The sequence below is a fragment of the Aspergillus undulatus genome (assembly GCF_047715775.1).
Source record: "Aspergillus undulatus strain CBS 261.88 unplaced genomic scaffold BDV17scaffold_29, whole genome shotgun sequence".
In the NCBI taxonomy this organism is placed as follows: Eukaryota; Fungi; Ascomycota; class Eurotiomycetes; order Eurotiales; family Aspergillaceae; genus Aspergillus; species Aspergillus undulatus.
Genome location: NW_027396633.1, coordinates 143450 through 169029, shown reverse-complemented (window position 1 = coordinate 169029; position 25580 = coordinate 143450). Strand labels below are relative to the sequence as shown.

Sequence of the window (25580 nt, the reverse complement as noted above, 5' to 3'; positions counted from 1 at the left end):
AGCGTGTACATGGCGAGGTAGAGAAAGACGCTAGGTACGAAACTTCGAGGACATTATGAGACATCATAGTAAGAACATATCTAAGGCTTGTCCCCGGCCAAAACAGCAGTCACTTTCGTGGACTTGCTCAACTCGACATTCCAGGTATACTTCTCAAAGCCCGACCTGTTCCTGACCTCCATGTCGAGCTCAAAGTCGGGCTGTGCGACTTGTGTCGCCGGGTTACTCTTTGCAGTCGTGGGCAACACCCAGTCGCCGCCGTTAACAGGACGCATCTCGTAGCGGGAGATAAATAGCGCGACAACAGCCAGGATCTCGTTCGTGGCAAACCATCTCCCTGGACACAGGTGCTTGCCGCCGCCAAAGCTGCGGTACCCGCTGTCGTCGGGCACTTTCTTGCCAGGCTCCTTCACGAACCGGTAGGGGTTGAAGGTCTCTGCCTCGCTACCCCAGTGGTCTCGGTTATTGTTGATGACTTGAAGTGGAATTTGCACCATCGAGCCCTTCTTCAGCATGTAACCGCCTACTTCAGCGTCCTGCACGACAACACGGACGGCGGTCCCCATGCCGCGGGAACGAAGGCTCTCTTTGAGGGTGGAAAGCAGCAGGGGGCATTCGTTCTTGACGGTGGTGATGTCGATCGTCGCCTTGTTGGTTTTCTCGTCGATAATCAACGCCGCATCGACTTCCTTGCGCAGGTCCTCCAGCAGGCCGGGCACGTAGTGCACAAGAAGCAGCATCCAGTAGCAAGATGGCAGCGTGTTGACAAGGATGGCAATCGTACCACCAATCTCGAAGCGACCGATATCCGCTAGCGGCACGTTGTTCCTGACCGAGTAGTCGAAACGTGCCTTTGCAAGCCCAGATCCTTGTTCATGGTATCCGTTGGCAAAGTATTCCCCCAGCACAGCAGTAACCCTGTTCCGGGCAGCGATCGAGTCTTTGGCCGTATACTGGGCGAAAGGGGAAACAAGCATCCTCATGATCCCCTTCTCGAACTCCCAGAAGGCATCCTTGACGTCCTGCCTCTTGTACGGGTTGTTGGGGCCGTAGACTGAATTCGTCGTTGCCATCGTCACCACTTCAGCAACCCACGCCGACAGCTGAATGATCCGGAATTCTTTGCCAGCTTCTGGCTTGGTCGCGTCAAGCAGCCCGCAGACTTCCTTCGCCATCGTCTTGTTCATAAAGTCCAAATTCTCACCCGGCTTTAGCGACTCCCGCATGCCAGCAACCATATCCTCGCACAGACCCCAATTGCCATGCTCACCGAGCAAATTCTGGTTGAGGATCTCGTTGGCCTCTTTGCTAGTCCCACAAGTGACGCTGCTGAATTCAGAGACAATAGGGGCAAACGAGAAGGCCTTGGACTGCCTGTCAACGCGAGTAATGAGATCCGGCTTGGTGATAACATAGATTTTGCGCCCAGGCATTCGGATGGTGAAAATTGGGAGTCGCAGTTTCTTGTTCAGCTTTTCATAGTATTCGAAACTGTTGAACATGAAGCCCAGCATGTGGCCGAAGATAGGAAATGCAGGGGCCAGTGGTGGCTCGCTCGAGTCGTAGGACGGAGAAAGAAAGTAGTTCAGCGCAATGAGCAGCAGAGACAGTGCCACCGCCCCGACGGTATACTCGTTGGCGTCTTCCAGCATAGTGGACAGCCTATCCATGGCTGGATGAAAATGAACGAGAATTTTTTCCATGGCCAGCGGTGATCTCGGATCGAAGCTGAAGGCGGGTTGCTCCATGGAAGAAGAAATGGTTCACCCGCACAGGACCAGGTAAGATGAGGACTACAAGATTTGCCCGCACTTGCTGATAAATAGGAAGACTGTTAGCAAGTAACTGCACCTCGGTACGCCTGCACTGCGTTGGGATTCCAGACCTTCCCCTCGGGACCAAGCGATAAAACGTCCAATACCTTGGGCCTATCTGAAAAACGAGACCTTTTTTACGTGCCCCGCAAGCTGAGCTTGTGGCGGTGTTTTGCACACAGGGTGTAGAGGGTGCTTGGGGAGGAAGGGAGTTAGTGCGATATTGGATTTCAGACCTTCATCCTTTCCACTGGCTGCAGGTATACATGGGTCGGAGAAGGAAAATCGAAGCAGAGTTTGTGGATTAATCTCAATACAATCATCGAGATTGGCGGGGCAGCGGTCGAAGAACCGACGAGAAGGGTCCGCTCAGGCCTTACCCTGTTCCCTCGGGCGTATCATTTTACACCTGTCAAGTGTCTACTGTTCAGAGCCTCTTCAGCCTCCGGGGGGTTCTCTGAGTTGGAGTCAAAACGCCGAATACTCATCGAACTTGAAGAGTGCGAAGCGGCTCAGCGTGCATGTACACCGAATTGTCACTGATATCAGCCAACAACCAGAGGGGTTCCTTTTATGTCTTTTTAAAGAGTAATGCGCACTTATCTCTTTCGACCCACAACAATACCATCGGTACAGGTAGTACCTCGAGTCAGCGCTGCTTGTGGCCTCTCTATCGTATATTCCTTCTCTGTCGTGGACTGGCTGGTAAGCAGGTGCGACCACATGCAACATTCTCAAAATATTACTCCTGCCCAGTAAATTAGCCCCCAGCCTCTATATTCTTGTGTCGTTCGACGTGACTTGGCCTTTGGTCGTTGACCAATCTCAGAGGAAGAGTCAACCGGGGCCGACAGCGACGGGGTGCAAAGGGTGCACGGGACGCCCACCCGTAGGCATCATGCAAAGCTTGACCAAAACTATGTGCAATGTGAGATCGAGCAGACGTTAAGAAACATGGTCACCTAGGCCCCGACCCACATTGCGATCCTTCAAGCATCCCGGAACAGTAGTGGCTTAGACCTTGTGCTAGTGTTTGTTCTGTCGGCTATACGGAGATTGCACTCGACGCGTCTGGGTACAAATGTTGCGCTCTTTGGTCTTTCGAAGGACTCGCTCACGTTCGCCTTGCTGTTGGATTGCGGGAGCACGTAACTGAGAACAGGGCAACAAGATGAGATTCCCTGCGGTGCTCGCGATTCTCCAGACGGTGGCAGCCGTCCCTCTTATCCCCAGCTACTTTAGAGCACGCGACATAACCCCTCGCGACATTTCCAGCACAACGGTGCAGCTCGAGCTCGGTGGCCAATTGTCCAACACGACGACAATATTCGGGCCTGACAATGCGGGATTTGCCAACGCGACTGCCAGATGGGACACCTATGCCATGCCTCAGGTGCAGGTAGTCGTCGAGCCCGGCGATGAGTCCGATATTTCCAAAATTGTGGGCCTCTCCTGAAATCCTCTGCGCCAGGAGCATCCAATAGCTGACCAAGTAAACGCAACCAGGTGAAATATTGCAACGAGAACAGTGTTGACTTCTTAGCCTACAACCGCGGCCATGGCAATCCCACCTCCCTTTCCTCGTTCAACGGCATCCAAATAAGCATCGGCAGCCTCAACAAAATCACAGTTCAACCAGATGGCAACTCTGCTTGGCTGCAGGGTGGCGTCTACGATGGCCCAGTCAACAGGTACCTATGGGAGAAGGGCTACGAGACCACCACCGGGGCTGCTGACTGCGTTGGTGTAGCCGGAGCAGGGCTCGGAGGCGGCCATGGCCGCCTCCAGGGCGTACACGGCATGGTGTCTGACAATTTTCTGCAATTCAACGTCGTCCTCGCCGATGGTTCGGCGGTGCGCGTCAACTCCACCAGCCACAGCGATCTCTACTGGGCGCTCCGCGGCGCCGGGCACAACTTTGCCATCGTCACAAGCATGGAGATGAAGATCTTCCCCCGCGGCCCCGACACATGGCACTACAAGAACTACGTCTGGGCAGGCGACAAGTTGGATGCCGTCTTCACGGCGTTGAATGACCTCCACAACAGCGACAATGGCACCACCCCCGTAATCATGGCAGTCAACTACGGCAGCTTCCTCGTGCTGCCTACAATCAGCGAGACCGAGCCCGTCCTCTCCTGGCAATTTGCGGCGCGCGGAGGCGCCGAGGAAGCCGCGCCGTACCTTGCGCCTTTTGATGCTATTGAAGCCTTGAGCACCAGCTCCGGCGATGTGCCATACCCCGAGGTGGCGCACGCCCAGTCCGTCGGGGAGAACGACATCACCTGCGCAGGACGCATGAACCGTCTGCTGAGCACCGCTGGGCTGCAAGTTTACAATCTGACGGCGGAGCACCAAATCTACGACTCGTTCGTCCAACGCCTAGCCGCTACCCCCGGACTCGTGTCCAGCAGCATCATTATTCACGAAGGCTACGCGACCAAAGCGGTGCAGGAAATCGACTCGGACAGCTCAGCTTACCCATTCCGCGCGGACAACATCCTCACGCAATTCCAGGGAAATCTTCCCGAAGGCGCGAGCTCCGACGACGAAGACACGATGCTCGAGTGGGCGAAGGAGATCCAGGGTCTGTGGAACGCTGGCCAACCTGGTCGCGCTCCCAGCGCGTATGTCAATTATGCTATGGGCTACGAGGGTGTGCAAGAGTGGTATGGTGGGCCGTGGCGTGTTGAGAAGCTGCGGGCTATCAAGGCCCAGTATGACCCGGACAACAGGTTCCGGTTCTATAATCCTCTTGTGTAAATAGATTTGTGGTGTGACCTGGTGACATAATGTATTTGTATAAACATTTATAATAAATTTACTTTGCTTCAGCTGCTTCCTCCTTCTGCCACCTTGGCGAGATCAGCGAGGGCCTCGCGACGTTTGACATGCCCGTCCTGAACTACCTCTAGAAATGAATTAGCACTTACTGCTTCATTGACGGACTTTCATCATCACGTACCGGCACTCGCATCCGCCGAGTAATGCCCACTCCATTCCACAAAGGTGCCGCCGGCCGCGTGCCTACTGGTGATCGGGAACAGGCGGATCGTGCTGAGAACGCTGGTATACGGGAGTCCCCATGGCTCGCATTTGAGGATGTGAAAGGATATAATATGCTTCACCGTCTATCCTGTTTAGTTAATACCATAGCCTAGGCGTAGCTCTTCTGAGGGGCAGACATACCGAGAACTCTTCCTCCTTTACATGCAGCACTGTCCCATCCGCAAAGGTCCACTTGATTGTATCCTTCCCTTCGTCGTCAGAGGGCAAGATTTCGGTACTTGTGAGACCTATATAGAACTTCTCAAAGTTCTTCAATTGAATCAAGCGCCATATCGCAGAGATCGGGGCGTTGATCACAGCGGACTCAGTGACGGATGTCGAGGTGAGCTTCTCGGACATTGCGGCGGTTGTATGGTACAAGTTGTATGTAGAGTCGACCCAGTGATTCAATTTGTTAGTCCTCTACCTAGAGAGGATAATTTTGTTTGAATCTATATCTTCACCTTGTCTTTTTCTCACTCTACCCCCACCACTTCTCCCCACCACGGCAATTGGGTTAGCGCACCTCAGCTGCAGCTCAAGTGGCACCCCTGACACCCCACGCAGCATTCATGCCGCTGTAAGAGCCATTATCTCGCTCATAAGAGAAGGCTGAGTTGGAAACTAATGATTCGTCCGCCCTACATACCAACTTATTTCTCCCTCCTTACCCCAGCACAGCCCACCCAGCTCTTCCCGATGTCGCCCACGCCGTCACCCTCACACCTTCCCGCCCGATCTCCGCAAGAATTACAAAAATACGCCCGAGAAAAAGTAGCGATTGTCACCGGCGCAGCCCAAGGAATTGGCTTTGCAATCGCGCAGCAACTCACAGATGCTGGCGCAAGGGTCGTCCTCGCAGATATCGATTCGACAGTCGGTACCAAGGCAGTCGAGGGGATAGGGCATGGCGCGCAGTTCATGATATGCGACGTCACGTCTTGGGAAGACCAGATTAGTCTCTTCCAGCGAACAGCTGAGCGATATGGTCGTATTGATCTCGTTGTTTGCAATGCTGCGATTAACCCAGAGCTTATGGCGGGGTCTGGAGGAGCGAAATATGACTTTCTAGCGAATGAGAATGAAGGCCAAGACAAACGACCTCAGCGTCCGTTGACCAAAATCTTCGACGTCAACATCACCGGCATGGCGTACGGTCTCAAACTCGCTGTGCACCACATGCGGCGGACTGGCGGTGGGAGGATTATCGTGATCGGGTCCGCAGCATCCTACATCTCTGTCCCTGAGCAGCCATTATACACCGCATCCAAGCACGCAGTCTTAGGTCTCGTGCGCGCGATGGCATCGAGGAAGGAGTGCGTGGACAATGGGATTTCAGTGTCGCTAGTGGCGCCGTGGCTGACGGAGACGCGGATGACGGAGCATGTCGCGAAGCATTTGCCGAAGGATATATTAATTAGCTCGCCGCAGGATATTGCTGCTGCTGTAGGTATCCTGGTCACCAGTCCTCTGGAGGAGGTGCGTGGGAAATGTCTTTGGGTTCAGGGGAGGACATATACAGAGGTTGAAGGGGCGATCGGGGAGTGTTATAAGAAGATGACCCTCTATTGATATAGATTTGAAAGGATAATATCGTGTCGACCTTTGGTGACGGCTAAGAATCCGCTTCAACGCCGAACTTACTATTAGTCAGCGTCCACTCGGTCATATATCGTATCATTCTACTTCCTATTTCTTCTGTATATAGTGTAGCTTCGCTGCTAGATTCAATGGATCAGACCTTCATACTTTGGGTGGTGAGATACCGATGATTACAGACGCCGCGGACTCTGACATATCGCAGTAAAGTTGCAAAAGCCCACCCTAGCACGGTCACGCCCGTTTACCAGGCAGCTCCTCTAAAATAAGCCCTTCCGCGCCCATTGCGGGTCCGTTGATAGTTCCTGACGCATAGTAGTACTAGTATTCTGAGACATAAGTACTACGCACTTCCACCGACCTGCCTCCGTTCACCTCTAGTCGTTTTTAACCCCTCATAAGCATCCGACATGCCTCTCGCCTACGAACCCGAATACGCAAAGGCTCTCGAGTCTCTCCTCCCAATCCTCGCATCCCAAGAGCCGCTGGCCCCCCACGACATTCAAGGCCGTCGCCAGCGGATCGAAGGTTTCGCTGCCGCCTTATCACGCAGCATCCCGGACGCCCCGGACGTATCCATCACCCGCCTAACAATACCATCCTACGACGGTGTCGAAATAGCCCTGTTCCACGTCCACCTTACGAATCCTCCATCACCGCAGCCACCGTCTGCTGCCTACATCCACGCCTATGGCGGCGGCTTTATAGCCGGCAGTGCAGAGACGTACATCAAAGCAGTCGCACTGACTGTATCCGCGACCTCAATCCCCTTTTTCTCCGTGGACTACCGTCGCGCACCGGAGAACCCGCACCCAACGCCAACAGAGGACGTCTACGCGGCGCTTAGATGGGTTCAGGCTAACGGAGGGAGATTTAACATCGACCCCGCCCGCATTGGAATTACAGGGGAGTCAGCGGGTGGTGGAATCGCGGCCGGTGTGGCTATCATGGCGCGCGACCGTGGGCTCTCCCCGCCGCTGGTTAAGCAGGTTCTCATCTACCCGATGCTAGATGATCGGAATACGAGTTCTATCCACGGTCTCGAGGAGCTGGCTTTCTGGAACGCAGCGGATAACCTGACTGGGTGGACGGCTTTATTGGGTGATGCTGTGGGAAATGAGAAGGGGGTTTCGGATTATGCGGCGCCGGCGAGGGTTACTGATGTTGCAGGGTTGCCACCTCTTTACGTCGATGTTGGGGATTTGGATATCTTCAAGGGCGAGGCTTTGGAATACGTTGGGCGCTTTGTCAGGGCGAACATTAGCACGGAGTTTCATTTGTATCCTGGGTTGCCGCATGGGTTTGAGGCTATGGGGAAGGAAATCGACGCTACGAGGAGGGCGATAGAGAATCGGATTAGGGCCTGGAGAGCGATTTCCAGCTGATATCCGTTAGACAAAGGCTGCAACCACCTAATTGCTGAAGCCATACCAACCGCGAGGGACGGCGTTCGACGGCATTTGGCCAGGCTAGAATAAGCCCGAATATACCCAACATTAGACCAATAATCTAGTATCAATTTGTTACTGCGGATGAAACGAGTTCACGGGCGGAAGAGGATCTGGCCAGCTGGGGCTGGACTGGCTGGGGTGCAGAGGGTGTACACTTACAATTTAGTCTTCCTCTCCCTACAACAAGTATTTCTCCAAGATAAGGACTAGCCTGTACTATAAGTCTTGCTTTTCTTTCCTACGTTCGACTTCTGCGCAGCTGCGACACAATGGATTCCACTTTACAAGCTCTTATTGACGCGGCGGGCAGCAGCTCCGATCTGCCAGCATGGAGCTACTTCGTCCCGCTCGTTGTGACATTCATCTTGTACAAACTATGGCAGCGAGGCTTGAATTCTGGCCGGTTTCCTACCATAAACCTGGATAAGAAGGCCGCTTCAGCAAAGGAGCGGTTTGTGAGCAGTTCTCGCAAGCTGCTTGCAGAAGGCGCACAAAAGGTATGCCCTACCTCATATACCCAAAGGGACAACTAGTTCAAGGCCTAACTCTGCATTGCATTGGAACAGTTTGGAGGCCCATTCAATCTGATTACCGAGTCTGGTCCCATCATCATTCTGCCTCCGTCCTCTGTCGAGGCCGTCAATGCCGAAAAGAACCTCAGCTTCACCGACTGGGTGCGCGTCGAGCACTTGTCGAAATTTGGGACCTTCCGGACCATGCGGCCGTGGCCCCATGGCATGTTCAGCGAAGCTATATTGAAGGGGATTACGCGACCTCTGCGTAGGCTACCTCAACTGCATACCGTCCTAGTCCATCACTAACAGGGAGTCCTTTCAGCAAAGTTCACAAAGCCCATGTCCCTCGAGATGACCAGATGCCTCGACGACACCTGGGGCCAGCAAAAGAAATGGCATGCAACGTACATCATGGACGACATCCAAGGCTGGACAGCGCGTTTATCTGCAATCGTCTTCCTCGGTGAGGAACTCGCCAGAAACAAAGAGTGGGTGCGCATCACGACAACCTTCACCATCAACCTCTTCACCGCAATCCGAGCAACAAAGTACTACCACCCGCTCCTCCGACCTCTCGTTGACCTCTTCGCCCCGCTGAACCGCCAAGTCCGACACGATATGGGTCTTGCGACTGCAATCCTCAAACCCGTCCTCGCAGCTCGGCATGAAGAGCACCGCGCTGCGGAGCGCGAGGGACGCAAACCGAACGTCCCTGACGATGCAATCGAGTGGTTTCGCAAGTCATCTAACGGCCGCAAATATCCAGAGATACATATCCAGCTCGGACTCGCGCAAGTGGCGATCCAAACGACAAGCAGCCAACTTACACAGTGCGTGCTCAACCTCTGCGCCCATCCAGAGTACATCCAGCCCCTGCGCGACGAGGCCCTCTCCGTCCTGCGTAAACACGGACTTCACAAGCCCGCCCTTTCAGAACTCTACCTCCTCGACAGCTTCCTGAAGGAAACGCAACGCCTCAAGCCCGAGAGCATGGCGACCATGCACAGACGCGCAATGACAGACCTAGAGCTAGACGTACCAGGCGCTGATCCCATCCACATCAAAAAAGGCGACCACCTCGCCGTTTCGAGTCACAGCATGTGGGACGAGACGAACTACCCGAAACCTCACCAGTTCAATCCCTACCGGTTCGTCGAGCGCCGCCAGATTCCCGGGTACGAACACAAGAGCGCGTATGTCTCGACGAGCGCAGACCATTTGGGTTTCGCACATGGGAAGTTAGCTTGTCCCGGACGGTTTCTGGCAGCGAACATGATGAAGATTGCGATGTTGCATTTGATCTTCAAGTATGATTTGAAGATTGATGACCCTGAGGACGCGAAATGGTGGGAGTATGGGACTGATATGGTGGTGAAGATGAAGGCGAAGATCTGGGTTAAGTCGCGTCTGCCGGAGATTGATTTGGAGGCTTTGGCGTTTGATTTGTAGATAAACTTGTTTCGGACTAATGATTACGATCTGTATGTAGAAACTGTGGTTAATGGCAGACATTCTATTTCCAGATATCTTTGAGAAACGCCACGCAAAGAACCCCCTTGCCTACGCGCTTGAGTCTCTGCAGATTACTTCGGTTGGGAACGTTCTATAGCCAAAACTCAGCGCAACGCGTGATGCGAGAATATCGCTCTCCTAAAATTGAATTTTCAGGATTAGACGAGCAAAAAATAAAACAAAAAAAAGAAAATCTGACAAGACGGGGATTCGAACCCCGGATCGTTTCCGAACTAGTACCTGAAACTAGCGCCATAACCGCTCGGCCATCTTGCCTTTGGATATTTAAGATTTCAAACTTAGAGCTATATAAGGAAAACCATATTTCCTGCTGTTTTCCGCCACTGGCTTTACAAGACGACGACACATACTGGAATGCACTCAGGTAGCTACCCTTTTGCTCTTGATGTTTGTGACCCTCCATAGCAGGTCTATAGCCAAGTTCAAGTCTACAGGTTTCATTTAGGTGACAATTTCCACGTCTCTATGTCCCAGTGGAACTCCCCTGCCAAACTATATATAATGCAGCCGCACTTCTCCCAATCATTGCATGTTAACCCATAACCTCGGATGATAATATTCTGTAAGTCAGGAAAGGAACATGAGGTATCGGTGTACAAGGAAAGGAGAAACTAGTTGAATGTTATTATCAAAAGGTAGACAAAAAAGTAAACGGTTAATACAACTACTATCGTATCGAATCCCTCCTGGCTTTCCCGCGATGGCCGAAGGTCAACAGTTATCAAGTTCAGCTCTTCCATTTTCCATGCAAAGCCATCGGCAGGCAATGGGCCATAGGAAATTAAGGGTTTGATGTAGGGCAAAAGATTGTATGCTTACTGCCCTCTTCAATGGCAAAAACATACCCGTTGATATACAGGGCACGTCCCGCCTATTAAGAATGCCCTATCAGTTATTGCAGGCGGTAGAGAGATGAATCAAGGTCAAGCTTCCAGTTAAATCCTATTCTGGAATAATTACTGCTGACATGAATTATGCTCAATTATAGGCTAGCCTAGTCAGACTACCAAAGCCTCGAAAGCATCCTCAAATGAGGTGCACTAAGTACAAAAAAGACTATTCAAGAAGCAAATCCTATTTGCGTCATTATATCCATAACTATCTGTCTCTCCATTGTCAACTTACCCGCAGGATCTCTGCTCTAAGACCGAGAAACAACTCTAGTAGTAGAGCGGGTTCTCAGGATCAGTAAGATCAAACACAACACTAGAATGCGGCTTCGCACCACCGCGGTTGGCAAACTCGCGGTTGAAGTCAATGCTGCGGTTGAAGCTGAGGCTACCGTCATCCTCAATGTCAATGTACAGAGCCTTGAAATCAGCGGGGGCATTGATGAGTCCGATGTCACCGGTCTGCACGAAGTAGTCTGTCACAACGAGGTGTTTCTGGTCTGGGGTGACCTTGACGTAGTGCGGGCCGATAGTGGGCTGGTCCTCATCGGGGTCATCGAGACGCTTTACATTGTCCAGGTCGCTGATGTCGAGCGCGGCGATGTGGTTTGCTGTTGTGAGGGTCAAGTAGATGTATTTGCCGTCTTGGGTGATGTCGGTGCTTGGGGTTGTTAGTGCCTGATATAGGAATTTGGACTGGGAGAGGACTTACTAGATGGCAGTGGTGTCACGGGCCTTGGGGCCGAGGTCGTAGAGCAGCTCGGCGACACCAGGGTTACCATGCTCGTCTTCACGTTCGGGGTAGATGACCCAAACTTGGCCCAGGTGCACAGCCGTGGCAAGGGCAGCGCCTTCCTTGTTTCCGGGGATAAACTTGACATCCTGGATACCGCCTCCCTGGAAGATATTAGCATGAGACCCCCTCCAACAGATGGGAGGAACGTACATCGGGAATGGTAATGGTGTTCAGGATATGCTTCGAGTCCAGATCCCACAGCCGGAGGGTGTTGGCACGCTGAATGCCAGTGCTGGGCTTCAGAATAGAGATGGGGACGACAAAGTCAGAAGTCAGAATCTTCTTCCTCTCCCAGTCGATGCTGAGGCCGTGAGGGGAGAACTGCTCGCCAAGGATATTGAGCAGGCCATCAACGTCCTCGGGCCACTCGTGGATGATGTTGAAGTCGGCGTCGGTCTCGACGAGACGGCCGGGGCTGGTTCCAAGGGCGGAGCCCATGTATGTGATGTAGAAACCACCATCGGGCTTTGCGCGGATCTCATCGGCGATGGAGGAGAGAATGGCCCGGTTGGACTTCTTGAACTTGGGACGGTAGGGGTTGGACGTGTCGAAGTAGAAAGCAGTGTCCTAGTCCTATTAGTATACTTTCGAAGAATAGATTATGTAGAAAGAAATGCCTGTGTCTTGAGCAAGGACAGGAGACCACCTCCAACAAGGGTCTTGCCGTCAAGCGAGGGCCCAAGGTGGTGGGGATCGTTGCCACTGGAGGGCACGTCGGTGATATAGATCAGCGTGCCGAAAGTGTCATCATCCAGACTGTAGGTGGCGAGAAAGTCCTTATGCTGCTTGTCAGCAGAACCAGTCCAGAAGTATCCAATCTTCTTGGGCTTGATGTCGCTGGCCGTGAAGGGAGGACTGTCCACAGCAGCAGTGGGTGCCTGTAGAATGGGCAGAGGAGGGACAATGTTGTTTAGCGCCTCTGTCACACCGGGGATGTGTGGAATCAGCGGGGGCAAGGAGATCGAAAGGCTCTGCCCGAGGGAGGCCAAGGGGATTAAGTGGGCAAGAGAAATAGTCTTCATCTTGGAGAAACGTCCAATAATTGACAATGTCTGCACAATGCACAAAAGAGAACGAAAGGAAAGAGTGGATTGCACGAGGCCTGATGATCCCTGAGAAGATTTGAGCAGATTATCGAAGGAGTAGGCCTTTATAAGCCTTTCGTGCGTGGTCTTCTGCTATTCTCAACTTGAAGGTGTGAACTCTTTCTCCTGACTGATCTCGGGCTCCTGTTATTGTTCGACATTTCTGCTTAGAGCACGCAAGATCAATAGTGACTGTTGGAGGCTGTGGTGGCTTTCTCCGATGTACTTCAAAGACGTTGATCGACTCGCATGTACCACATTAGGCAAATATGCACCCATCGCCTTGCTTTGAGTTTGATATCATGAACATCACAAATCCTCCCATTGCACGGGACTCATGGCCGATATCGTGACCCCCCACGCGAAGAGACTTCCAGCAATGGACGTGCGTTCTGGGGACGAACCCTTCGATCGTCCTCGATGTCGTGATGAGGCTAGGACGCTAGACGGGAACTTCAAGGGCACGGAGCTCTCTGAGGGCTGGAAAAAGTGTCTTCTGCGACGCCTAAGACGAAAGAAGGAAATAATCGCAGCCCAATGTCAAGAGGACTGGCCGCGATAATGACGGATACGAGATTTACTGCGCCTGGTTGGAGTTGAGACGTTTGCCACGGGCGACACAGTATAACAGACGGCACAGGTCAGATGGGACCTGACATGATGATCGCCGCCAAGAGTGCAGAGAAACCGCCAGAAACCAGGGTTGGCGAACTATGTGCAGCAGTTCACGGCAGTTCGTGGGGAGGGTTGTGCTTGCCCTAACTGGGTGGCGGGATCAGAGACAAGCCTCTGCGGCCCTCGCCCTGCACCTGCCGTGCCAATGGTTCGCGCTCGACTGCCAGGAACAAGAGCACAGATGCACGCCTACACTACGATCTAGGAATACTTGCCATGCGTATAGACTAATCAGGAACAGGCATGTCGTTGAGTGAACTCAGTGATCACAAGGCGGGGGAGGCGGGACCAAGCGACAAGGAGGCTCGAGTCCCTGGACAGGTCAAGAACAACAAGGGTCAATAAAGATGAACAAGAAGCATCGAAAAATAACACCATCGGCGCGGCCAAGGCCCTTGCGATGCCCCGGCCCTCTGATCGGTGGGCTAGAGGCGGCGGGCGACCAAGAGCCGTGCAAGGCTTGTATAACGACATGCTTGGCATCATGAGGCAATCGTAGCTGCAAGGATTCAAGGTTCTTGCTGCCCAGCACCGTCGGGGTCCATCCCCAACCCAAGCATCGGGGACCTCGATGGCATCATTTCATACTCCTCATTTCCTACATCTGGTCGTCCACATTTTGCTGGAATTTGTCAGGTGTGGGTTGTCCCCGGCCTGCCTCGCAAACATCCCAGCGATATCTCCCCAATTCAACTTTTGCTGATGTCGATCAAATTTCGGGGTCTGCATATCTCAGAATCGTCAGTCAAGGTGCAGATGTTGTCATTCTTCCAGGTATGCACCATGCCAGGAACCCGACGCGTATAATACTGGTCAATCGCCCAAAGAAGCAGCCAAGCAAAGACATTGTCTTCTTCACATTCTTTTCAGGAGCAAGTACCCCCAGGATCACCACGATGCATTCCAAACTTCTTCTTCTGCTTGCAGCAGTTCCTGCTTTGCTAGCCTCTCCCTCGCCCCTCAAGCGCTCTGGCTTCGAAGATGCCCAGCCCATTGACGGCAATGGCAAAGGAGCTCCTCTTCTAGGTCAGATCCTTAACGACTTTTGTCTTCCAACGAGAATCCTACTAATGCTCGGGTTATAGGTGGCACTGACATCCATCGCGACAAGCAGAACCCCAGCAACCTCGGGGCCGAATCCACGGACAATGGCATCGTGCCTAACTTGAAATGGAGCTTCGCCGACTCCAAGACGAGACTCTTCCCTGGTGGTTGGGTTCGGGAACAGCTTGTTCAAGACCTACCCCAGAGTAAAGATATTTCTGGTGCCCAGCAGCACCTGTCCAAGGGAGCTATCCGTGAGCTCCACTGGCATCGAGTGGTACGTGTCAGAGTTCCCGTCACTCGAGAGGCATACTAATAACAAACAGGCTGAGTGGGGCTTCGTGTATGCAGGCCGCCTTCTCCTCAACGCTGTCGACGAGAACGGCCGCTGGACAACGGAGACCCTCAACACTGGCGACATCTGGTACTTCCCCAAGGGCGCCGCCCATAACATTCAAGGGCTGGACGATGAGAACGAGTATCTCCTGGTCTTCGACGACGGTGACTTTGAGAAAGTCGGGTAAGTCATTACACCCCTACCAGCAAAGCAAGTTCCTAACGAACCAGAACCACCTTCATGGTCGACGACTGGATCAAACACACCCCCAGAGTCATCCTAGCGAAGAACTTCGGCGTCGACGCGTCCGTCTTCGACACGGTTCCGGAGAAGTTCCCCTACATCCTCAACTCAACTGTTCCCCCAGAGGCAAACCAAGAACCAAAGGGTACCTTGACCGGGGACAGCTCCTATGTATACCGCACCTACGACCACCCCTCTGAGCCTGTTCCAGGCCAGGGTGGTACCTTCCGCAAGATCGATTCTACGAACTTCCCCATCGCGACGACTATCGCTGCTACCATTGTCGAGCTGGAGCCTCATGGGTTGCGTGAGCTGCACTGGCATCCTAATGTATGTCCGGACACACAATCCAACCCATCCTTTCCAAGAGCGAGTGATTAGTTACTGGCCTGAATTAATCGGAACAGGCCGAAGAATGGCTCTACTTCCACAAAGGCACCGGCCGCGCAACTGTCTTCATCGGGGACTCAAAGGCCAGAACCTTCAACTTCGCTGCAGGCGACACTGCCGTCTTTCCTGACAACAGTGGTACGCACTTATCACCTCCCTTTACTGTAGGGAATACCTCCCACTGATGCATCGTCCATTCTAGGCCACTACATCGAAAACACCTCTGATGACGAAACTCTTGTCTGGCTTGAGTTCTACAAGAGCGACCGCGTCGTCGATATCTCCCTCGCGCAGTGGCTTGCCCTTACTCCCGCTGAGACTGTTGCGAACACGCTTAAGATTGACATTGGGGTCGTTAAGAAGATTAAGGAGGAGAAGCAGCTTCTTGTCAAGGGGAACTAGAGGTGATGTCGTCTGATAACTTATCGAGGACCTTGGCCTGCTGATGAGGGATGAGGGATGTGTGGATGTGTCGATATAATCTTAATGTTTACTTCACTTTCTTTCTGCAGCTTATAGCTGTGACATCTTGACTTAACTATTTTCATTAATGTTAATGCTAATCAGCACGTACTCTGCAAGACGTAGCTGATTGGTTGTGTAGTAGACGACATTTGATTTAGTTCCATAGGAAGGAGCACTATTTGCTGCGCCCATCGCACCTTCCCGGCCCCCCCTGGCATACTTCGCTCTTTCCTTCTGAAAAAAAAAAAAAAAAAAAAAAAAAAAATACTAGTAAGAAGGAGCAATTGTGTAGGTACCTGCACCTGCGTTTGGTTGCTCTTGTCCTCGGTTGCTTTTGCCTCAACCCCGAAAGCATGGAATGAGGTCAGGACAAACATAAGAAGCTGCTGCTATCGTCGGGTGCATTCCACTCGTTTGGACCGGCGAAATCGCGGGTGGCCATTGCATCCGTGGAAGAGTACCAGCGGGAGGATCGGCACTCGACTGGTATCTCGCGTCCGATTCGGTGGGCTTGCGTCTCGAAGAACCCATCCAGTTGCGAGGGAGGTTTGTCGCGAAGACGTGCCGCAGGACGGGGAGGTTGGCTGCCACGATGGCGAGCTGCTCTTTGACGATGCTCCACATTAGGGGCATGGGGAGGGTATATGTGGCGTCGGCGAAGTCGATGCTGATTAGGCTAAAGACTCGGGCCATGCTGATTGCGGTGACGCTGTATCGCAGTGAGCCGACTTTATTCAATTCTATACCAAACCAGAATTTCACTCACAAGAGCCCCAGACAAAACGTCACGACGAGCCCTATCTTCCGCCCTATTGAGAGTTGCAGTTTCCAGATATATGGCACCGGCAGGGGCATGACCATGTAATCAGTGAACATGTTCAAAACGCCAGCGACAACGAAGGCCGCATTCCGGTCTCCGCATGAACCACCAGGGAGAAATGGGTTGTAGTTGAATTCTATCGGCTGCCAAAGGAGGAATGATTCAAGGACGATATTGAAGCCCCATGCCCAGACAACGGCGCCTGTGATGTAGATGGCAATCCGTATACTTTGCTTCGTGCCGAATGAGTCGGTAGTATAGGACCATGAGCGATGTCTTGATAAGGGAGAGACCAACGCTGTAGAGTAATTGCATAGGAATAATCATCTGTTTGATTCTCATAAGCCACGGAGACAGCATTCGGTCTGAAATCAGTTACCTTCATAGTGTAGATCAGGTCTTCTGGATCGACCTCCTCGACATGCAGCCCGACGCCTCCATGTGTCACCGCTGAGATATGGCGGTTAGTGTGTGCGCTGGAGAAAAATGGATACTGTTCGCTTACTCGTAATGACAAGTATAGTCGACGCAATGATGAAGCACTGGATACCACAGTTAGCCTTGCCTCATTTCAATAGGGCGATGGAACTCACAATAGCAATGAGCATGAGGTAGTCGTCTAGCCCAAGCGATACGTTGCGGATCCTCCTGGAAACCACTCGCAGGGCCACTGCTGCAATGGCCACAATCCCCAGGACGATAATGGTAGTCACCAATTCGCGGCCATCCTTGGCCTTCAACCCGTACTTACCACCCATGATACCGGACGCGAAGAGCAGTTCACATTGTTAGAGAAGGCCGTGGAGGGATTAGAGAAGACCCGGAGGAAAGATGTGAATAATAGGTTAATAAATCAGGCCATCATATGTGAATGGACAAATGGCCCCCACAAACGGGAGTTACCTCAGACGCTGGAGACGATAGCCGTTCTGGGGGAGCTAGATAAGAAGCGAAGTTCGAAGGGTCGATGAGGATCGAGATCCCGGTGCCTGCAATGTCTGGCTGTCCGGTAGTGCAGATGTCGGTAAAAAGGCCTTAGTGCGTTTGCCAACGCCCGCGTAATGGCAATGGTTCCGGTAGACGCTAAATAGGGCAAACGACGGCGACGCGCCAAAGATAACGGCGCCTATAATCCCTGTCAAAGGCGCAGTGACCTGACGATGACGCAGCTGATAGCGGCCAGGCTCCGAGAGCTTCCCCTCATAAATCTCTTGATACCCTCCTGTCCAGCTGTTTATTAGAAAACTGTTGATCGAAAATGACGTCCATTTGACACGGAGTCCGCCGCAGGGCTGCAGGACTCAAGCTTCGACGTCATCATCGTCGGCGGAGGGACATCAGGCCTGGTTGTCGCGAACCGGCTCAGTCAGAATGCCAGCATACGCGTTCTTGTTCTGTAGGCTGGAACAAACCGACTAAACGATCCTCGAATCTCGATTCCGGGGCTCGCTCCAGCGACGTAGGAAGATCCAGACTTTGACTGGGGCTTTCGCTCAACGCCACATGTCTGTCAATGAAATGACAGAAAAATAAGCCACTGACATACTGCAGCAGCAACTGAATGGCCGACAGCGTCTGGCAACAAGCGGTCGGACACTCGGTGGGTCGTCTGCGATCAACTTGGGTATGGTGGTGTATCCATCGCGCACGGGGATGGACGCGTGGGAGGCATTGGGAAACCCAGGCTGGGGATGGGACAGCTTTGCGCCGTAAGTGCGCAAGTTCCACACTGGAGCTCCACCATCAGACTCGGTGCGCGAGTTCTTCGGAGGCATGAAGTCGGAGAAGAAAGACCAGGGCGCTAATGGCCCGGTCCAAGTGTCGTACGGCGAGCAGTATCTGCCCTATCACGGTGCATGGCCGCGAGCATTTGAGTCCCTGGGCTGGCCATAGACAGAAGACCCTATCAAGGGTGCTGGATCCGGTCCATTTGTCACTCCTGGTCTTGTCGACCCTGTCACGCACACGCGCAGTCATGCTGCAGCTGCATACCTAACTCCAGATGTCCTGAGCCGACCCAACCTCCGAGTAGTCGCTGGTGCACAGGTTGAGAAGATCCTCCTCGATAGCTCACCCGAAGCAGTGACTGCCACTCACGTTCAATTCGTTAAGGATGGCCAGTCGTACATCGTCGCTACTACTCGTGAAATTGTTCTGGCGGCCGGCGCTACTCAAACGCCTCAGTTGCTCGAGCTATCAGGAATTGGAAGTACGTCGTTTCTTCGCTCTCATGGGATTGAGCCCTTTGTGGACCTCCGTGGTGTTGGCGAGAATCTGCAAGACCATGGAATTGTCGCGTTCGGATACGAAGTCGCAGACGGTCTGCCTTCCGGTGACATGGCTCGAGATCCAGCGGTGGCAGCAGCAGCAATGGCAGCTTACCAGAAAGATGGATCTGGCCCTCTGGGGATGGTTGGACTTGTGTCGGCATTCATGCCGTGTCTGGACTTTCCAGAGAGCGAGCGACAGAAACTCTTGCAGAAGATTGACGAGTTGCTAGATAAAAAAGACCTGCCGACAAGGTACCGAAAACAGTACAACATACTGAAAGGACTGTTGAAAGACCCCAACGAGCCGACAGCGCAGTATATTCTGGGCCCCTTCCAACTCCTTCCTCGGGTCGGTCCAAACCCCAAACAGCTCTTTGGCATGGGTCATCCTGGGTTCTTCATCAGTCTCGTCTCGCTGCTGAGCTATCCGCTGTCGCGAGGCTCAGTCCATCTCTCCTCCGTGGACTATACCGCCTCCCCAGTGATTGATTCTGGTATTCTTCGACATCCAGCTGACGTCGAGCTACAAGCACGGCACAGCATGTGAATGGAGAAAATCCCCCAGACTGAAGCGATGTCGCCGTTACTGAAAGCCGGTGGCGAACGCCTGCATACTCCAGAGCGATTGATCGACCTTCAGAAAGCGGAAGATCTTTGCAGGGAGCCTGTCTTATCCATGTATCATGTTAGCGGGACATGCGCAATGATGCCGCTTGAGGATGGAGGTGCCGTAGATCCACGTCTGAGTGTTCACGGGGTACGCAACTTACGGGTGGTTGATGCGAGTGTCTTCCCCCTGGTCCCGAGGGGGAATACCCAGGCTACAGTGTTTGTAGTAGCAGAAAAGGCAGCGGACTTGATCAAAGAAGATCACGCTATAGATAAATAGTAACTCGGGATAATCAAAAGCGGCCACTAGTTCCCTTAGCAAGCGTACCGAACATCGAACTTTCCTAGTTATAAAATCCATGTGCGATATGCACTCTCCGTAGGGCAAGTGCTCTATACCGCCCAGGACTTCCTGGAGCGACGTCCCCTTGCCCATTCGAAATTGCGCACTATCACTGCTTCCGCACAAGCCAGAAACTCTCGCCAGATCGAGTCAGACCGCCGATGTCAAGGACCAGGAGGATTAGCGCGGGGTTGGACTGCACGTCGCACCCCCCAGCTTTCCCCGTATCCACGTTGCTGAAAAAACAAGCCGAGCCGAGAGGCCAATGACTGTGATGGGCGAACCTGTTTGTTCAGGACGGAGTTTAGGCTAAGAATGCCCTGCCCCAGGTCTACGTTTCATTTATCTGCATGCCATGTGCCGCGCACTGCATCTTTCCCTGATTCGGAAGTGGAGTCAGAACCGCCTACTCTGTTCCGTTTCATATACTACCTCTAGCGGTGTTTCAAGCACCTCCAATTTGCTGCTACCAGTGCACAAGCCAATCGTTCGCGCTCGTCCATCCCACTTTCGCATTCCTGCGAGTCTGCCATACGAGACTACACATGATGGTCTACTTGACGTGCACGTCGAGTCCGACCTATTGCGATCTTATAATGCTCAATTCCCCCTTAATCTACAGTATAGCACATCCATTTCTGAAACTATTAATCATAGTCATATCAACATCCATACTTATTGAAGGCAGCTCGACATGCGCTTGCGAGCCAAAACAGTTCCTCTTCCAAGCAAACTATCCACAGTCACCAATGCGTCCCGCTCTACAGTGACGACGCCAGATAGCGACAGACGTACCTCCCTTCTCAATTGTCATAGCTATGGTCATAGCGCCGGTCCATCACAAACATACGCAATCTATCAAACGCTGAAGCCAAACTATACCGTGCTGGACTCAGACGGCCTTCCCATCTACCACGTCGCAACGAAAGGGCTACATCCTTCCTCACCGCATCTAACGATGTATGCCGGCAAAAACACATCAGGCCCAATCGTCGCCTTTATCGAATCCAGCAGGGCTGCAGCTGGCTCGGGCTCAGGCTGGGCAGCGAAGCTTGTCCGGGGCGATCCGAGCAACGCACACAACGCAATCTGGGAAGATCTACGGCGAATAGATAGGTGGTCTGGAGTGCGGTACCGGTTCGAGAGGGCCGTTGTGGATGTTTCAGGCTATGTGCTTCGGAAAGGGTTCTTGTGGAAGCGGACCAGGGCACACACTGTCGATGCCGATCTGGATGTAAATGCAACCATAGCCACGAGAGAACAGAGTACGAGGACGAGGAAGAGTTACAAGCTTGTGGACGAGGAGACGAGACAAGTCCTGGCGGTGTTCTCTGTGGATCTTCGAACCGGTGCCAGGCGGCTGGGTAAGATGCGATTCCTCAGTGAGCGGTATGGGATCACTTTCAGGATGATGACGGTCTTATCGGGGCTCGCTGTGAAGGACTGGGAGAACAGTAGTGATATATGGAGCAGAAAGGGTTGGACACTATGATTTATGACAAGTGACAACTTTAGTATGTTGGGAGTTTACTGTATACCTAAGGTACTCTGCGTTTATCTAGTCAGCGAGTTATGAGTTTTTTTTTTTTTTTTTTTTTTTTTTTTTTTAACCAATAACTGATTCTTGCAGAGTATGGAGCACTCCGTAGTGTACTGAGATAGAAACTTACTGAACTTAGGTACTTGCCAAACAAAGGGCCAATCATCCTCAGCATTCAGCAGTCCTTTGGCTTGCGCATAATTATAGGTCCCCGCATAACTTTATACGCCCTAATGTGGTTAGCCCCATAAAATTCGGGGGAAGACTGCTGACTCATTCATTTCCAATTTCCTGATTGGGAAAGGACGATCGGCGGGGCGCGAGTCGCACAGCCGGACAGCCTTCTCCAGTCACCTCCACCTTGTCCTCTCCAAGATGCCCTCGCCAGACAGATCAGGCCTGCCAAGGCTCAAAACGAGGACAGGCTGCCTGACTTGCAAGTACGTACTCTCCCGTATTCACATTGACCCTGTTGACTAACTCTGTCCCCAGGAGTAAGAGACCCGCTCTGAACCTGTCTTGGAAGCGCCCAATGTACTCATGACAAGCTATGAAATATAGAAAGACGAGTGAAATGCGACGAAGCAAAGCCTCACTGCATGCGATGCACCTCAACAGGCCGCAAGTGCGACGGGTACGGTAGTCCGCCTGGCCCAGGCGCGCGCCTCACCAACCGCGACCTGATCCATCGGCCCATCCTCATGCCCTCAGGAAACGAGCGTGAGAAGCGATCATTCCAGTTCTTCTACGAGCGGACAGTCCCCTCATTAGCGGGCTACTGCGGCTCCAACTTCTGGAATAGGCTGGTGTTACAGGTTAGCCAGCATGAGAAGGCTGTCTGGCATGCGCTGATTGCGTTGGGCTCATTGCATGAGAATTTTGAGAATGATCGGAATATTCCCGGTTTGTGGTTCTCGCGGAGGGGACAGGATTGTTTTGCTGTGCAAGAGTATCTGTATGCGATCAGGGCTTTGTTGGGGAGTTCGAGTCCGGGGGGTGTGTGGTCTGCGAATCTACCGGTGGGTGTTTGTCTGATATCCTGTATTTTGTTTGCTTGTTTTGAGGTAAATCCCCTATAGCAGCTTCTGAATGATTCATACTGACTGCGACAGGTTCTATCAAGCCACTATGACTCCGCCATCAACCACATTAGAGGCGGGATTAAGATTATGAACGAGTCATACTACGACCCGCGCTTAGGAACGTTCTGTCATCCACATTTGAAACCATCTATAGTGACGGGGCTGGAGATGGGTACTTTGCACAAGATGTTGATCCTCTTGCAAGATCAAGCGCTTGTTTTAGTAAGATCTCGGCCACAGACTAAGGTAGCCAATGCTAATGAGCTAGACTCGAGATCGTATCGACCAGCAACTGGCCCACTCTGCTACTTTCTCAGAACCTTACCTCAATATCCCCGAGATCTTTAGCTCCGTCGCGGAAGCACGCGATACCTTCGAGTACTACCGCTACAAAGCCGACCGCGACTTCCGCGACAATGCTGGAACTGGACCTAGCTGTGAAACGACCGCCGAATTTGCGACCTTATTGCGATCATATGATCCCTTGATCAGGAAATTCTGTACCACATTACACAAATTCGAGCATACCCGCGGAGAACGGCTCAGTGCCCGCGAGCAAATTGGTCTCCGAATACTCAAGATCCACCAAGCCATGCAGCGTATCCGATTAGAGCATGCGCAACTCAGAAGAACAGAACAGGTATCCTGGGACAGGTTCAATCCCGTCTTCGAAGAGATCGTCAACCTCGCGGCATATGTCGTTGACAGCACCCACGGGGTCGACTGTTTATCCTTATCGCCATCTCAATTAGAGCAATTATCAAATACAAGGCATTTCAAGCCGTCGTTCACCCTGGACATGGGCATCATTGGTCCGGTATACAACGTGGCAACGCTCTGCCGGGACCCGTTTATCCGACGGAAAGCCGTTCGCGTTCTCCATTCGGCGTCGAGACAGGAGGGCTGTTTTAATAGTCATGTTTGCGCGGTTATTGCAGAACAGGCAATTGCCATTGAAGAGACGGCAGCGCTTAGAATAAGTCCAGACTCTGAAAGCGTGCCTCTGCTCCAAACCCTTTCTGGATTACAGCTACAGGATTACCAAGCGGGGAGGATCACACACTGCTCGGAAGTGCCGGAGAACGCTCGGCTTCTCTTTGTTTATCCAAGGGTTGATCCGGTGGAGAAGAAGGTGTATATGAGGCTTAGCCAGAGGGGGGTGGATGTTGACGTCCCGTTGCCGGCTATGGCTGCTATGGGGGACATGATGATATCATGAATACGACGATTATCAAATTCAATATTTTAGCATACAGTATAGCAGTACCAGGATATAAACAACGCATAAACTCCGGACTATTGACGATCTCCCACCGCATATTTCAACCTAAATTCAAGGCAACAAGTAGAGTAGCATTGTCCCTGACCAGTTCCTGTAATACTACGGTCATACTCACCAGACCTTCTCGTTCAGGCAAGTTTCCCCTCAGCCCTGGCGATCATTCAGAAAATTGGGGCGTCGCCCACGGTTGGACTCGGGACTTGGAACGTGCGCATCCCACACCAACCACACACATTTTGTTGGCAAAGCCAAAATCCCAGTTGAATCTTCAACAAAATATGGGCTGTGTCCAGGGTTATTCCCCAATAATTCAGAACATTATACGCGGTAGTCGTCTATTGCAGCACGGGCAGCTGATGATCCCAGAACCAAGCCAGGGGTAAGGGTAAAGGCAGACCCGACAATGCGGTCATCCCATCAATCTGATCAAGATCTCGGACGAGAAGAGAGTCATTGAGGAGCTTTGCACACGCATGGGGCTTGTACTCGACCATCGTCTAGATTGGAATTCTGGGAAAAGCAGTCCGTTTTTGACTGGTAGCCCTGAAGGAAGGAAACTGTCCCGATCGGGTGGCGTTCGCTGGAGTTTACTCGGTGATGGTACCGAATCCCATTCGACATTTGAAAATGTTGAAGAACGTGCATCTTGTGTAAAAATTGGTTTATCACAACTCGAATGTGGTGAAGACTGAAGAAAGACGGGCGAGGTTCTGCGGAGGTCAACATGCCAAAAAGACAGGACAGACCAGACTAATCCTAACATTGACAAGGCAACTGCAAAGAGCTCCACCGCGTCGTCGAAGAGATCAACAAAATACCAAAGTGCAAAGGCGTCGCGGACGGGGGGGGGGATCACTCTCTCTTCCGCCCATGGATCGCCCGTCACTTCCCGGTGTGTTTGGGATCTTCATCGTCCGTCGAGCGCGGTCTTGCTGCGTCTTTCCTGAATTGGATGGGCTGAGTTTAGTCGGTGCTGCAGGCGCTTCCGATTTTCTCACGATTCTTTGTTTGTGGTGTTGGCGACAATATGGTTGTGAACACCTCGGGTAGACTAGATACCTCCACGTGGAGAGAGGCAAGGCTCAACAACCTTGACTCGAATTTCAGTACGTTTCAGTCTCTTCTCATAAATATCCCTGACTGCGGGAACCTGTTTATCGAGCATTTGGAATTGCGAACTGATAGTCTGTGGAGCGCGCTGATCACATCTTTAGCGTAATCGAGCCAAGGCACAACCGCTTTCTTCTTCTGCGCTCGAAAAAGAGCCATTTTCAGTTGCATAGATGCAAGTAAAATGCAAAGGCGATATCGACCGCACATGTGCAACAGAGTCACAGCGTCTGCGGGCTCAAAGCCGTTGTCAGCACGTCCGAACCCGGGGATTCCGACTCCAGTCTCCAACGACTCCAAGAGGCTATGGAGACCGAGGGCCGCGAAGACCACCCATGGCTCGTGCTTCTCAAGTCTGCGGGGGTCTGAGGAAATTCCAGCCAATTCGATTCTCCAGTTTGTCTTGACGGACTGTGCCTGAGCTCGACCCGTCCCAGGAACTTGCTGGGAACGTGCCGGGACGTGACTGGCTCCTGGGGCTTCTGGGGCTTCTGGGGCTGTGATAAATGAAGCCTTGACCCGGCCCAGACGGGGCCTTAGAGTTTGCCTCTGCCCCTCAGTGCTGCACATTCTATACGATCTTGGCTCTCTGGGCGTGATACGATTCATGTTTGTCTACTGATGGTTCACTCGGAAGAT

General features: G+C 52.5%; 11 protein-coding genes and 1 non-coding gene across 12 annotated transcripts; 7 read left to right on the top strand and 5 right to left on the bottom strand.

Moving 5' to 3' along the window:
• Positions 1–80: 80 nt before the first annotated feature.
• BDV17DRAFT_292030 (cytochrome P450) lies at positions 81–1670 on the bottom strand (the record flags this gene model as incomplete). Its single annotated transcript, XM_073762273.1, has 1 exon — positions 81–1670. The coding sequence occupies one exon, from the start codon at positions 1668–1670 to the stop codon at positions 81–83; it is 1590 nt and encodes a 529-aa protein (XP_073614845.1).
• Positions 1671–2985: 1315 nt separating this feature from the next.
• BDV17DRAFT_298752 (FAD-binding oxidoreductase) lies at positions 2986–4657 on the top strand (the record flags this gene model as incomplete). The annotated part of the gene is made up of 2 exons (XM_073763749.1): positions 2986–3255; positions 3321–4657. 2 exons carry the CDS (start codon positions 2986–2988, stop codon positions 4575–4577), a joined length of 1527 nt encoding a protein of 508 aa, XP_073614844.1. The 3' UTR covers positions 4578–4657.
• Positions 4646–5222, bottom strand: BDV17DRAFT_292028 (uncharacterized protein; the record flags this gene model as incomplete). Its single annotated transcript, XM_073762272.1, has 3 exons — positions 4646–4725; positions 4780–4945; positions 5004–5222. The coding sequence occupies 3 exons, from the start codon at positions 5220–5222 to the stop codon at positions 4646–4648; spliced, it is 465 nt and encodes a 154-aa protein (XP_073614843.1).
• Positions 5223–5561: 339 nt separating this feature from the next.
• Positions 5562–6434, top strand: BDV17DRAFT_292027 (uncharacterized protein; the record flags this gene model as incomplete). The annotated part of the gene is made up of 1 exon (XM_073762271.1): positions 5562–6434. One exon carries the CDS (start codon positions 5562–5564, stop codon positions 6432–6434), a length of 873 nt encoding a protein of 290 aa, XP_073614842.1.
• Positions 6435–6740: 306 nt separating this feature from the next.
• On the top strand, positions 6741–7846 carry BDV17DRAFT_298750 (alpha/beta hydrolase; the record flags this gene model as incomplete). Its single annotated transcript, XM_073763748.1, has 1 exon — positions 6741–7846. The coding sequence occupies exon 1, from the start codon at positions 6872–6874 to the stop codon at positions 7844–7846; it is 975 nt and encodes a 324-aa protein (XP_073614841.1). The 5' UTR covers positions 6741–6871.
• A 335-nt stretch (positions 7847–8181) lies between these two features.
• On the top strand, positions 8182–9876 carry BDV17DRAFT_292025 (cytochrome P450; the record flags this gene model as incomplete). The annotated part of the gene is made up of 3 exons (XM_073762270.1): positions 8182–8409; positions 8479–8692; positions 8750–9876. The coding sequence occupies 3 exons, from the start codon at positions 8182–8184 to the stop codon at positions 9874–9876; spliced, it is 1569 nt and encodes a 522-aa protein (XP_073614840.1).
• Positions 9877–10134: 258 nt separating this feature from the next.
• BDV17DRAFT_t95 lies at positions 10135–10215 on the bottom strand. The gene has a single exon. It is a non-coding gene; the product is annotated as a tRNA-Leu (tRNA).
• A 905-nt stretch (positions 10216–11120) lies between these two features.
• On the bottom strand, positions 11121–12668 carry BDV17DRAFT_298748 (YncE family protein; the record flags this gene model as incomplete). Its single annotated transcript, XM_073763747.1, has 4 exons — positions 11121–11511; positions 11563–11747; positions 11797–12213; positions 12264–12668. The coding sequence occupies 4 exons, from the start codon at positions 12666–12668 to the stop codon at positions 11121–11123; spliced, it is 1398 nt and encodes a 465-aa protein (XP_073614839.1).
• A 1634-nt stretch (positions 12669–14302) lies between these two features.
• Positions 14303–15822, top strand: BDV17DRAFT_282244 (RmlC-like cupin domain-containing protein; the record flags this gene model as incomplete). The annotated part of the gene is made up of 6 exons (XM_073760169.1): positions 14303–14432; positions 14492–14727; positions 14777–14970; positions 15018–15360; positions 15438–15558; positions 15623–15822. 6 exons carry the CDS (start codon positions 14303–14305, stop codon positions 15820–15822), a joined length of 1224 nt encoding a protein of 407 aa, XP_073614838.1.
• A 402-nt stretch (positions 15823–16224) lies between these two features.
• Positions 16225–17463, bottom strand: BDV17DRAFT_292022 (uncharacterized protein; the record flags this gene model as incomplete). The annotated part of the gene is made up of 6 exons (XM_073762269.1): positions 16225–16594; positions 16652–16938; positions 17003–17032; positions 17085–17155; positions 17211–17247; positions 17299–17463. 6 exons carry the CDS (start codon positions 17461–17463, stop codon positions 16225–16227), a joined length of 960 nt encoding a protein of 319 aa, XP_073614837.1.
• Positions 17464–17699: 236 nt separating this feature from the next.
• Positions 17700–19864, top strand: BDV17DRAFT_298747 (GMC family oxidoreductase; the record flags this gene model as incomplete). The annotated part of the gene is made up of 7 exons (XM_073763746.1): positions 17700–17729; positions 17986–18096; positions 18169–18210; positions 18257–18329; positions 18420–18557; positions 18603–19492; positions 19529–19864. 7 exons carry the CDS (start codon positions 17700–17702, stop codon positions 19862–19864), a joined length of 1620 nt encoding a protein of 539 aa, XP_073614836.1.
• Positions 19865–21726: 1862 nt separating this feature from the next.
• Positions 21727–23844, top strand: BDV17DRAFT_265117 (Zn(II)2Cys6 transcription factor domain-containing protein). Its single transcript, XM_073758141.1, has 4 exons — positions 21727–21907; positions 22033–22531; positions 22580–22771; positions 22818–23844. The coding sequence occupies exons 1-4, from the start codon at positions 21843–21845 to the stop codon at positions 23766–23768; spliced, it is 1707 nt and encodes a 568-aa protein (XP_073614835.1). The 5' UTR covers positions 21727–21842; the 3' UTR covers positions 23769–23844.
• Positions 23845–25580: the final 1736 nt, after the last annotated feature.

What these genes read in the sequence shown, in the direction of transcription:
- BDV17DRAFT_265117 (XM_073758141.1), top strand. Translation starts at nt 21,843, where the DNA reads ATGCCCTCGCCAGACAGATCAGGCCTGCCAAGGCTCAAAACGAGGACA. An exon ending in ACAGGCTGCCTGACTTGCAA is followed by an intron (nt 21,908 to 22,032) that starts GTACGTACTCTC and finishes AAATATAGAAAG; the next exon opens with ACGAGTGAAATGCGACGAAG. An exon ending in TTTTGTTTGCTTGTTTTGAG is followed by an intron (nt 22,532 to 22,579) that starts GTAAATCCCCTA and finishes TGACTGCGACAG; the next exon opens with GTTCTATCAAGCCACTATGA.